At 41.1% G+C, this 13,470-nt stretch overlaps 1 protein-coding gene across 1 annotated transcript; it reads left to right on the top strand.

Annotated features, from left to right (window-relative positions):
• Positions 1-12,417, top strand: susd5 (sushi domain containing 5). The gene is made up of 5 exons (XM_046417714.1): positions 1-422; positions 1,391-1,568; positions 5,144-5,253; positions 6,380-6,568; positions 7,731-12,417. The coding sequence occupies exons 1-5, from the start codon at positions 335-337 to the stop codon at positions 9,596-9,598; spliced, it is 2,433 nt and encodes an 810-aa protein (XP_046273670.1). The 5' UTR covers positions 1-334; the 3' UTR covers positions 9,599-12,417.
• The last annotated feature ends 1,053 nt before the right edge of the window (positions 12,418-13,470 follow it).

Genomic DNA, 13,470 nt, shown 5'->3' with positions numbered 1-13,470 from the left:
TGCCCACTCTCAGCAGTTTGAGCCGTGACGTACCCACTGACACTGACACGCGAGTTTTCACACGGGTGCTCCATCTGCTTGCGAGGGCGACTATTTGGAGAGATAAACTGCGCCTGGCTCCTGAGCCGCACGGACAGCTTTCTTTCCGCTATTACCTGCACTTGACAGCAAGCCTTTACCTTCCTGTCGCTCAGTCCACCTCAGTCCAGCAGGAGGGAGATAACACCAGTTTGCTCTCCATCGTCACTCAGACTGTGGCCACTAAGACGTTTGGAAGATTCTGGGCACGTTTTCCCAACACAACAAAGTGAGATTTAACGTGCAGCGCGAGAAGATGCTGGATCGCAGTAACCAAACTGTTCTGTCATTGCTCTTTGGATGCCTGGCTTGTCTTGTGGTGACCTCTGTTGTAAATGCAGACGGTAAGTTGTTCATTTAAGCTATTGTGATGGAAGAAAACTACCAGATAGACTAGTAAGAACTGTAAGAACTTCATTGCTCATAATTCATTCCTAAACATATTTAGAATTATTTGTTTTTCTTTGAAGTAATCATTTCAAACAATATCCAAAAAGCTTTATACGTCTAATGTGCGTAATGGACAAGCGCGTCCGGTCATCTTGACTTTAACCTTTCTAATTGATCCAAATACTTAGAAGATTTAACTCTCGAGATGTTAAGCATAAACAGCGTTTCTTAGCACTAATGATGTGACAATGAGGTGATAATGAAGGGGGCAGGCCCCCTCATGGATCACACCTGTAGCCAATCAGCCATCAAAGCAAGGTGCTGAGCCGTACACCAGGCACTGACATGTGTGTGTCCTCCCGCAGTTATTTCGTTATTAGTGAAATATTATTTTCTATTATCTTGTTAAATTTATTGGGAAGTGTAATTTCATGTGACAATAAGCAGTTATCTCAATTAGGAGAGACATATCTTGATTAATTGATGATTTGCACCTGCATGTCTACTCTAATGAAACTCTGTATAATGCACATATCACAGAGATGCTGGTATCAGTCTCAAAATCCATATTTTGTCCAAAAGTATATATGAATTACTTTACTAAGTCTCACATCATTGCAGCTTTGGATTTAGTGGGGCTTTTCAGCAAACATTACAATAAGCTTACAAAGCCCATATTAACAAAAATGGGTAATGTTCAAAAACCTGGCATGTGCAGTCGAGGATATTTAAAACAGAGGCTAGTTAATGTAGGATCACTGACAGGCACAGGCACCTTCTCTTTTCCTGTCATGCCTTTGTCTATTGCCTTCATGTGAGACAGAACAGACCTGTGCCTATTGTCTACTATTAGAGGTTAATAACAGGTAATAAGAAGTGTCAGAGGGTTTCCTCTTACTCCCTGCTCTCTTTCTCTTCTCAGGTCGAGTGTTTGTGTTGGACCTGAGGAACTCCTCCGGCGTGCAGGGCTTCAGAGATGCCGAGCGGGCTTGTGCCTCACTACATGCCCGCTTGGCATCGTCGGCGGAGCTCCGTCACGCTGTGGTGGAGTGCTTCTTCTCCGCATGCACCCGTGGGTGGCTGTACGGAGGTTCAGTGGGGTAAGAAAAGAAGCATTTGTGTATAAATTCGAGTGTGTGTGTATGTGTTTGTGAATGAGGGTCTTTATTGTTGTCAGGTATACGTAGGGTGGCGAGATTTCTAAAGATGTCAAAGGTCATTTTGGTGAGTGCGCTTCTGTGTGTGATAGAGGTCGCAGGGATGGGTGAAAGAGAGAGGAAGTAAAGGCTTCAGCGGCAGTTATAGAGAAAGTGGGAAGAAAGAAGAAGCGAGTGACACATTTCGGGGGGGAAAAGAAAAAAAATAGAGAGAAAGGGAGGAAGAAAGACTCCTCTGTTCGTCCTGGAGGAGGGGGGAATTCTGAGCCGGGGTGTCATGTCGACAACTGCCTCCATTTGCACCTCTCATCTCCAAGGCAATATGACACACAGCTTTCAGCACCCAGAGAGACAAAGACAGACAGAGCTGATGAAGATATGTATATTATTAGGTGTTTGATTGAAAACTTGCGTCCTTAACAGTACTGGTGCAGACTAGACAGAAAGTAGTTGTCGTAGTCTGTGTGGTTTCAAAGGTGCATTCAATCCTACAGGGTACATGCCTAGTGTTCTGTATTACACGGACACTTCCATTATCACATACTTTTACAGTTACCTTCTTGATTCACTGACGTATTGTTTTGTCGATAAAATATCAGAAAACAACAAAACCTAGAAAACAGAGAAAAGCAGGAAATAGTTTATAGACTAATCGTTTCAGCTGTATTTTGACATATGAAATCAAACATTAATAAACAAGGACAGGCAAAAAGACAAAAGGTTAATGGAACAAGAAACAAGACAAAGGGTCCACGTTGTGGCTCTGTGAAGCTAAAGGCCACAAATGATATCAAACTTTGGCTACATGCTCACAATGACGATGCTATATGCTGATGTTCATCATCTGAGTTCAATGTGTTAGCTGCGTTTGTTAATGAGAGTACTGGGCTATTTGAAATTTTGTCTTGATGGTAGCACTAGATAAAAGTTGAGGGACCATCAAGGTTAGCGATTCTCATCCTGAATATGTAACATTTTGTAGTTATCTACAGTAGTTGAGATAGTTCAGACTGGACCCAATGGACTACCTATCCTGAGAGCTACACTAATGCTGCTTGTATGATGTATAGATGTATATATGTGTATATATATATATCACTATTCTATAAATTATTATAGTATATATTGAAGTAATTAGGGAGAAGGGGTGAGATTGAATAAGCTTTGGCTTCTTCCCACTCATTTTGAACATAAATAAATGTTAAGTCTTGTTATTTCATTGTTTTTCTTCTGCTTTTTTTTTTTTGTTTTGTTTATCTATGTTCAAAAATAAATATCAAATGTTGACAGAACAGTTCTAACTCTCTGCAAAGTTACAAAATAAACTAAATGGGCCCGTAAAAGTACATCCACAAGTGCTTTACCTATGGGAGCTGGTAAATGTTTGGTAAATGACATTTGGAAAATTAACCTATGGCGTTTATAAAACATTTTGCCTTCCTAAATCGTTAGGCAAAGGAGAAAATATCCATGTCATGAAACTGAACCTGCTTCAAAATGGCGGGCTGCGCTAAAAATGATGAACACCTGGTCAGAGGAAAAGCAGACACACCTTTTTCTCTGTCTGCGTGTTGGCCAGTGGACATCAGCTTTCACACCCACTTATCATGTTTGACAGTATATCAACCAATAGCTCTGTCTACGTTCACCCCACCCCCACACCATTCTGCTGTGAAGAAAATGGAGGTGAACATAAAAGTAGGCCACAAGTGCTTCTCTGAGTCCGGTGTTACATCACGTTATCTCTGCTATTTTTGTTTTCTTCTTTTAACTTTTTGACATGCTATCCCCTCCGCCTCAGGTTTAATGCTCAAGTTCAAGAGCTCCACGCCTTACTCTCCATTTCTGATGACTCACTAGAGCAGTGATGATAATCATGAACAAATGTGTAAAAATAATCATTCATACAGCCAGAACTACAACCTAGTATGTTAAATGATGAGAGCTAATCTTTTTTAAATAATTGAAACCAAGCTTAAGAAAAGTCTCTCTCTATCGCACACACACACACACACACACACACACACACTTGTGCTACAGGAGCTAGAGTTTAATGTGAAAAGAACCTAAGTGGGTTTTTTTAATCTCTCTGAGTGTTTTCTTGGCGATTTCTGTCTCACTGCCCGTTTCTCTCCCTCTCAGACTTTTGTCCTTATAAGCTGAAGTTAACATGGCACAAGTATGACTCACACCACTACTCACAGTCTCGCTGCACTGCCAGTCAAATTCTTTCCAATCACTGATGCTTTGATTAAATTGGTTACACAAGTCTAGACACACACACAGAGAGAAAGAGAGAGACTTGCACACATGCCCACATTCAAGTCTGGTCCCAGTGCCATTTCCATTTAGCGATGCTTGATTAATAATGTTACCGGTCAAACTTGTTATTAATGAAAACTGTAATATGTCTGACTTTTAATGATGCTTTTGAACCCAGCCAAACTTTGATTGGTGTTGGGAGCTGCTATGGGAATGTGGTTTGATTGGCCGAGGAAGTTTGAGTCAGCCTTATCTGGTGCTGTTGGATGAAAAATGATGATGCTATAAAAGTTAATGTGGCAACAAATATAGACTGTTTACTCAGCATTTCTGCCACTGAGGCTGGTAGGCGGTGCAACAGATCACAATATTCATATGGGCCCTGTGAAATTTGTATTTTAATAAGTCCCTAATATTACGAATGTTCTATATGAAGATGGCTTCTACATGGGAACATCTATTCGTAATGTGCCACCTTGTGATAATATTATGGCACCAGCTACAACTGTTGATACTGCAGCATGTCTGAGCCATGATGTATGCGACTCATGATATCATGCTGTAATAATATTTAAATCAGCAACAAATCTGGCGGGGACTGAGAGGGAGTACTGCACACATATGTCCATGTGTGTCGTCATGTTACCCATATACGTACTGTCTAAAACCCTGAGCTGCAGTCTTAATCAGTGGTGGAAGAAGTACTCAGATCCTTAGCACAAAAAGTACTAATGTATTCATGTAACAATATAAATGAAAGTTCTGCATTCATAATCCAACTGTCTAAACAAAAGTACATCATCAAGTATTATCAGCAAAGTGTATTTAAAGTACGCAGAAAAACTCTGATGTTATTGTTATGTAAGATTTCATTCGATTAATGCATCACCGTGTAGGCAGCATGTGGCTGCTGCAGCTGCTCGAGATGGAACTTTTGTCTGATTGTTGCTTTTTTTTAAATGTTGGATCGTTTTACCTCTTTGGCCCTAAAATAATTATTTAAATGGAGACTTGGTGTAATGCTTCAAGCACAAGTGTGTGTACTTAAGGGAATAGTTTCGGTGAAAGTGTGTTAAAAGTAAACACACTGGGTTTGATTGTGACCATGCTCAATCCTACAATCCCTTTGGGGTTCTTATGCTTCTCTGTAGGCCATTTACTCTCACAGTCACATTGTAGTGAATGAGTGTGTTTGTGTGTCATGAATGTGATCTCTAACATTTGATCTGTCTGTCTGTGTATGTATTGATGTGTAGGACCACAGTGTGCAATGCTGTAGGCGGAGCCCTGAAAGCAGTGGATGTGAGAACAGAAAATGCGACAGAGGACAGCGCACACCTTGACGCTTTCTGTATCAAAGACAAAGGTCAGTAAATGCACAAACACAAATAAATGCATTACACATTATTACATTATGCATATAATTCACAGATCAGTACACAAAGATGTCAGTCATGATGTGAATGGATGAGTTTCTGTGCATGCAGAATACGTGTAAATTTGTATGTAATCTTCTTTCCTGATATATTTACTGAAGTGTGAAAGAGGCTGTGTTCCTGCACTATTCCTTCCAACTACTCCTCTACTTTCACACTCACTCACGCTTGTGCATGAGTGAGTGTGTGTATAGATACATATTCATATAGCTGTGGGGACAAACATCTGTTTACACAGTCACATTATGAGGACCTGCCTGGCTTGCAACTTACTTATGGTGACAAAATGCAAGTCACCACATCGTAAATCATTCATTATTGAGGTAAAGACTTGCTTTAAGGTTAGGTTGAGGTTAGGGTTACGATTAGGCAAGTAATGTTTATTGTTATGATTAAGCAGTGACCATTGATGGAAACATGACTGTGTGTGTGTGTGTGTGTGAAATGTTTTCACCCATCTGTCATTACACACCAATCTTTTTGCCTTCTCATGAATATCTGAGAGTGTGATGTGGATGTGATGGTATAACTTGAATGAGTGGATGTTTATATACTACACACCGCAATGCTGGCACCAACTGCCTACTGTGGGGAAAACGAACTATACAGATCCACTTAAAACAATGACAGAGCTTCATAGTCAGTGTTGTGGTTCTGCTATGATTATGAAAGAAGATTTGGAGGTACATTTTAGCATAAAAGGAAATCAGTCAGTCTATTTGTAGACATAAAATTTACATGTAGTAGCTAAATCAATCACAGTACACATTGGATTGTTCTTTATTTTCGATAAAGTAATAGATCTACTTGTCATGATCCTGTAGATGTTTCCAATGTTTTTTGGTGCTCTTTTAAGACAGTAAACAATGATGCATTATTATTATTATCAATATAACGTTGCAACTATACATTAATGTTCAGTCATAATGCAAAAAAGTGTTGTCATGTTTTGTCTTATTTTGGTGGAAAACTTTGACATCCATCATCTTATAGTTTGTTTAACAATTCATAATATCTATATTCATTGTTGTATTTGAATGTGTCTATTGTTGACAGGTGTGCCGTGTGGTGACCCTCCATCTTTTCCTCATGCCCGTCTACAGGGGCACTCTGGATATGAGATGGGAGATGAACTGCTGTACACATGTCTGCCAGGTTATGTAATGCCCAGTGGGAGCAGAGCCTTCAGCCTATTGTGTGACAGCTGTGGAGAGTGGTATGGAATGGTGGAGATATGTGTCAAAGGTAAGAAGGTGTTAAAACTGTTTATGTTCGAGAGTTTTACAGAAATGGAAAGAGTCAGAAAGAAAGAAAAAAAGAAAACCCCCATTTTGCTCGACTTCTCCAAAGCTTTGAGCTTTGACCCAGACAGGAGACCAGTCTAAGGTCAACCTTCTCACTTCTTGCCTGTTAGCCTCCATTGTTGTTAGGTGAACGGTGCTTGATTTCTGGCTTTTGGAAAACAGAGTCTCAGTTGTGAGTTAGGATGAAAATGGCTGCTATGACACCTCAGTGCGACATGCCTTAGTGTGGCCCAGTTTATAGCAGAGGGAGAAGGGAGCAAGAGCTGTCTGAGAAGGCAGAATGCCAGGCCTGTGTCCACGGTTAGCTAACAGAGTCGTGGTCAGTCACGCTTGTGCACTATGGCGGAGGGGTCATAAGATCATAACCTGTAACAGAGGGTCACAAGCAGACATTGCTTTAAAGGAATAGTTTGACATTTTGGAAAGACTTCTATTTTCTTACTTGCTCAGAGTTTAAAAGATTGATCCCATTCTTGCTGAAGGCAGCTGACAGTAAGCACAGCTTAGTGTGAGGACAGGAAATAAGGGGAAACTGGTTGCCTATAGTTCTGTCCAAAGGAAACAAAATCCACCTTCCAGCATCTCTAAAAGTCACTGACTACTCTAATATAAATCTAATATCTAGATTGTTTAGTCAGTATAAAACGAAGTGTAGAATAAAACCAAAATGTTGCAGTGTTACAGGAAGTTAACTGCTGGTTGGCAACTTCAGGGTGATGACTGGAAAGTCAGAAAGTCATTGCTCCCAACCAGGAAATAATCAGCTTTAGAGCTGCTGTTAGACTATTTTACTTTTGGACAGAGCAAGGCTAGCTGTTTCCCCTGATTTCCAGTTTTTATGTCAAGCCAAGCCAACTGGCTGCTGGCTGTGGCTTCATATTGAACAGACAGACTGGACTGGTAGCAGTCTTCTCCTCTGACTCATGGCAAAAATGCAAATAAGCAAATTGCCAAAATATGAAATGGTTCCTGTAAGGCTTATCCTCCAAAAAGTGAAGTGTCATTGCAAATACCTTTTTGATTTTTGAGTTGTAGGATCATGAATAATGAAATCTGATGTAAGTTTTTCATCAAGTGAAAGTGTTTTTGCTGTGTTCCTGCAGATGAGACTGAGAGTCACATAGACTATGAGGACAAGTTCACAGATTCCTATGGAGAGGAAGAACATCACAGTGAGAGACCAGAGGAAGCTCGTGGTGAGGTGTTTGAGGAGGTGCACAGAGCTACATATCCAGAGGGGAAAATGAGTCAGGAGCAGCAAGAGACAAGCTTCAGTGTTGAAATGGAGGAGCATCAAGACCAACGTGGAGAGCATGAGGTGGGAGCAGAAGTGACTGGCAGAAAATTTGAAGGAGCTGTAGAAGAAGAAAAAGGAAAGGAAAGGGTTGCTGAGGACTCTATAGGCCATCCACAGTGGGAGCAGGAGAGGAGGGAGATGGTCACGGGTGATGCAGCTGCAGCCACAGAAGCACCCGTGTCTCTTCTCTCCCAGAAACACCTCTTCTGGTTCCCCTCAGAGGCCTTCCAGGAGGAAGGGCATCCTGTGTCCTCCAGTCCAGTCACACAAATTACACAGAGGGCCTCAGGTGCCCAATCAGAAGAGAGCAAAGAGAATGAGAGCCAAGAAAGGCACTACCAGGCTCCAGGTGATATTGACCACCATGATGATGAGCCAAATAGCTATAATGATCATGACACAGATGACCGAGATGATCATGATGACAGCAACCCTGAAGACCTGGATGTCCATGATGACAGTCCCCACAATGATCAACATGACCCTAATAGTCACCAGGATGAAGATGTCCATGATGATGATCGTGTGAAACATTACATTCCAGATGATCTGGATAGACGTGACCGCCACGACAATCATGACGATCATGATGATCATTATGACATGGGTGAACATGATGATGATGACCATGATCGCGTTCATGGCAGCCAGGAGTATGATGATCGAGATGATACTTATGATGAACATGAGAGCTATGAAGATCATGAAAATCATGGTGATGATGATCGAGAACATCCTGACGGCTCTAAGGAGCATCCAGACCAAGATGACCATCATGACAGTGAGGAACATTATGGCCTGGAGGAGGATCATAATGACCGTTACTCTGATCACGATGATCATGACAGCTATGATGACCATGATAGCCATGAAGATATTGATGATGATCACCAGCATGTTATCTTTACAATAGCAACAGATGAACGTCAGAACGTCACTCAAAAGAGAGGAGAAGGAAAGGTCACCACAGATGAGACCTGGCTGGACGGTTACCCTGTTGGCCCAGCAGAAATGGAAAATGGGGACACCACAACAGAAGGGGTAAGACTAGGGGATAGAGAAAGGGGGGCAGTTGTCAGGATAACAGACAAACCCAGTCAGGTGGAAATTCATAGACCCAGCCTTTATACCAGTTCACCAGAGGTGCCCCAATATCCCACCACGGACCCTGCTTTAGAGCAAGGGGGAGTGGAGGAGGTGTGGCCTGACTTCATCCCCACTGCTGCTCCCTTCCCTGACCCCTCCTCAGACTCCCCCTTGGACTCCGACACTCTGGAGGACAACACACAACGGGCAGCTCCCACCCACTCTTGGCTCGGTGACCTCACTGAGCACCCTCGTGACTCAGCTCCACCGGTGCACGATGGTGACATCCCGATAGAAGGGCACACTGTGCACAACCTGCCCGGTGAGAGCGGTGAGAGGGGTGAGATGGAGGGAGAGATGGGGGAGACAGTTTGTACAGGTGAGAACTGCCCTCCTCCACGCTCCTCCAGCCGAGGTCCCACAGTGGCAGCCATAATTGTGGTAGTTTGTGCACTCGTGATGGCAGTCATTGTTGGGGTGTGGTGTTATCGACGACAACAGCAGAAGAGCTCAGTGTACGAAATGAATGGAAAGGGCCAATGTCAGACCAGACAAGGCCAACAGATAGAGATGCAGCAAAAAGTGTAAGAGATGAGAAAAAAGGAACGCTGACAGAGGACAGAGACATTTCGTAGGGATGTGAAGATTCAGGTGAATTTTAGAGGAAAACACAGCCCCTCATCTTTCTAAATGAAGACTTTGGGTGTGTATGAACACATTTGAAGAGCAAACTCCTTACCAAACAAAGCAGAAAATTTTGGAACAAACACTATGAAAAGACACTTAACATAATGAAACAAGATGGTACTAGTTCTACCTCTTCCAAACATCCATTTTAAGGAATTCTACCCATCTTTGTAATACCTACCCACTGTTTTCAAAGCTTTGACATCTAGCTGGACAGGTGGAGGGGCTGTGTCTGGTCTGGACTGAACTCCAGGACCTGATAAGGAGATTATAGGGGAATGACCATGTGGGAAAACCACAGGAAAGAGGCATATGTGGCCTCCTGAATATATGAACTGAGGCTTTAACCTCCAAAGCTCTTGGACATTGTGGTAAAGATTCTCTGTCTTACCTTGCTGTTATTTTTGTTGACTTCTCTGACTGCATGTTTATAGTTGATTTAGCTGTATTGTTCTCTATTCTCTATCTTCTGTGTGCGTCTGAGTATCTTGTTGATGAAAAAACTGTATTCCACTTGTTACTCTGCGACAAGAGCACTGAAGTTCAGAACACTTCAGCTCATGGCAGCAGACCTGAGCAGGCAGTCCCAAATGAATGACGGGGCTTCTGTCAAACCAGCACGAACAGAATGAACGAGTGGTATACAAGGAAAAGGTGCGAAAAAGAAAGGAGGGCAGCCTAAGATCTTCCTGCCTCAGAGCTGTTGGTCCAGAGTGCAGACTCAGCCCCAGGGTGTGTGTCTCAGGTCAGTGCAAGTCGCCGGTCAGAGGTGCACCTTGTTTGCTGACAGCCTTCAGACCATCCAGACATCAAATGCTGTGCTGCTGCCATGGCAACAGAGAGAAACTATAGTTACAACCCCAATAGTTTTAACTTAAGGGGGAATTTTGGTATCTTTAAACCCGGGCCCTATATTTACATATTTTGATGTGTAAATGATTCATATTACCAGACGTTTTGTCAATCACGCCAGCTGGCAGCCGCAACAAGACTGTAATGGCTGCAACTTAATCGTTGGGGCAACTCCGACTTTCAAAGTTGCGTCTACTAAAAGTGCTTCTTTTTCTACTCACTGATTGTTACTCAAGTGTCTGACAACATTGCGGAAAGGGTCCCAACAGAGATAGTCCCTTTTGTTAAAGAGTGAAACCCTTTTGTTTAACCAGAAACACAAGATTCGCTCGAGGAGAAGTCTCTGGCTCTGAAACCTTGTGAGAGGTGAGTTGTAGCAGGAAGACAGAAACATGAGTTAGAGTTGGAAAGACCAAGAGGATGTGCCAGCAGGAATTTATTTACAAAGTCATGGCTGAATATTTAGCTGATTTTGACAATCAAGATGATGCCTTAGCTGCAAGATCTCACCTCTCGTGTGATTTCAGAGCTTTTAACAAGAAGGACTGTCTTCTTAGGGATCCTTTCTGTAATACTGTCAGATACCTATAGCAGCAATCTCAGCCTGTGAGTGGCAATATCATTTACTTTAAGTGGTCATAACTCTGAATTTGTGTTTGCCCAAAGGATTATGTTGCATTACAGCCATTGGTAGGTATGAATCTTTTACCCACCAAAATATGCAAACAGGGTGCAGGTTTAACAACAGGATTAACAATAATCTAAAATATTCTGATGGTTTATCATGTTCAATTATGTCTAAATGTAATAAGACATAATGTGGACTGGGGAAGCTCATTAATGTGGGTTAGAATTAGGGCTGGACCACATGCCCTAAAATGATCAATTTTTGGCTTTATAATTATAAATGATAAATGTTTTTCAATGCGTCTAATTTTTGGGAATTCAGACTACTTGACTACTTACTAATTCAGATTATTGTCCAGTCCTTGTTCAGATAATGAAGGCTTTGACAGCATAAAATAGCTCTGCATGATTCTGTGACATTTGCACTCTTAACATTCCCTTCCTGTGCCAAAATACTTAAGAGGAAGGTCAAATGTTAAAATAAAAATGTGCAAATGTAAATAAATTTATATACCTGAAAGATTTAAACCTAGATTTTAGAGTTTGTAGTTTTGGTGGTGTACAGACGCTACAAAGTATGGCAATAACTTAAATAGAAAGTGCTTCACATGTAATTTAATATGAAAGGTGGGTGGTGGCATGTAGTTGAGTCACTTCATGGTGTCATCAGTCATGAATGATTATTTAATATGTCTGATGTAACACCCAGTGGTTCGCAGCTGATTTCTCAAAAAGCATTTGTATCGATTTATTTCAAATTGTTAAAAATATTTCACCAGTGTTTTCTAACTTTAACTTTCCATATTGTGGTGTTTGAAAATGTCCTACTGAAATCGTCCAATTGTGCCGAGGACATGGGGCCTCAAGTAACCTGATGATCTATACATTTTTGTAAATATGAACTGTAATAATTTGCTGTACATGCAGTACTGTAGCCTTACTGGTGTGAGAAATACATGTTGACTTCTTCATCAAGACAGTCGAGGGCAGTTGACAGTGGACATTTCCTCTTCGTGTGTCTTTCACAGGATCAGCTTATCTCTAGTTTGCTCCAAATCTACTTTACTGCCTTTTACTTTTTTTTTACTATTAAACACAGCTGTTTAAACACAACTACTGTACTCATGATAACATAAATAAAACCACATTGTAGATTATCAAACAATAACCTCATACACACCAGGTTTGCCACTTGGACCATGCCTGAAGACTGATTATAATAAAGAACGTTAAGAGTTGTGTCTGATTTTGACTTTGACTTGTTTTTGACACTACTGACTCTCATTTCTGTGATGGTAATGTTTTTTCACACATATGTTTCTTCTTCATCTCAAACAGCCTGATGAGTGTGGTGTCAGGATGAAATGTGTACTGTATACGTGTTCTCTAAGTCACAATAAACTCCTAAACATGATTTTTGAAATGAATGATTTGAAACCAACAGCCATTATCTCCCATTTCTTTGTGACTTGTTCCCAAAATGTTTTTAAAAAAAGAGTATAAGAGGGCAGATGAAAGGTAAAACGTTGCAGAGGGAGAAGGAGAAGTAATATAGGAGACAGATGAACAGGGGCAGGAGAGGAATGAGAACGCCGAGTCAGAGGCACGCTGTAATACAGCCAGAATGTTCCCCCGTGGGTTTTTAACATCACACTGTGACAAACTGCACAGAGACTCAATGTTCAAACATTATTAAACAACTCAGCGTTTTCTCTGGCGGTCTCTGCTCAGCAGAGCCCTGGGTTTCATCTAAAGCACCCTCACAAACACCCTGCTTTGCTTGTCGACTGAAACTATGACAAATTACTTAAATATCACTGTATTTAAGTAATTGTTCAAGAACATACTGAAAATGCCCTCAGGGGTAATGATTTGCTGTTTCTCTTTCTTATTTCATAGTAAAACTGTTTATTTTTGGGTGGTTTGATGGACAGAACAAGTCACTTTAAGATTGAGCCTTAGGAAATTCATTCATTCATTCATTCAAAATGTAATCATTAATCATATTTTACTATTTACAGAATTTTCATAGACCATTAATTGATGAATTAATTAAACAATTGATATATCAGTTGAAAGAATAGAATAACCAGAAAGAAAGAATAACCAACAGTAGTTTCCGGTAGTAGTTTCCAGTAGTTTCAGTCCTGGACTAAAGGTTATTCACACACTGGCCACATCCCAGTGGTTTATTATCATTTATTGTAAAAAAAAATCTTTGAAAGACAACATACATGTTTCACAGTGGAGGAATAAAACAGTAAGAAAAATATTTCTGTCTTTATAATCATTGT

This window comes from Scatophagus argus, chromosome 17 (assembly GCF_020382885.2).
Source record: "Scatophagus argus isolate fScaArg1 chromosome 17, fScaArg1.pri, whole genome shotgun sequence".
In the NCBI taxonomy this organism is placed as follows: domain Eukaryota; kingdom Metazoa; phylum Chordata; class Actinopteri; family Scatophagidae; genus Scatophagus; species Scatophagus argus.
This window is presented reverse-complemented; position numbering and strand designations above follow the sequence as displayed.

What these genes read in the sequence shown, in the direction of transcription:
- susd5 (XM_046417714.1), top strand. Translation starts at nt 335, where the DNA reads ATGCTGGATCGCAGTAACCAAACTGTTCTGTCATTGCTCTTTGGATGC. An exon ending in CTCTGTTGTAAATGCAGACG is followed by an intron (nt 423 to 1,390) that starts GTAAGTTGTTCA and finishes TTCTCTTCTCAG; the next exon opens with GTCGAGTGTTTGTGTTGGAC. An exon ending in GGTGGAGATATGTGTCAAAG is followed by an intron (nt 6,569 to 7,730) that starts GTAAGAAGGTGT and finishes GTGTTCCTGCAG; the next exon opens with ATGAGACTGAGAGTCACATA.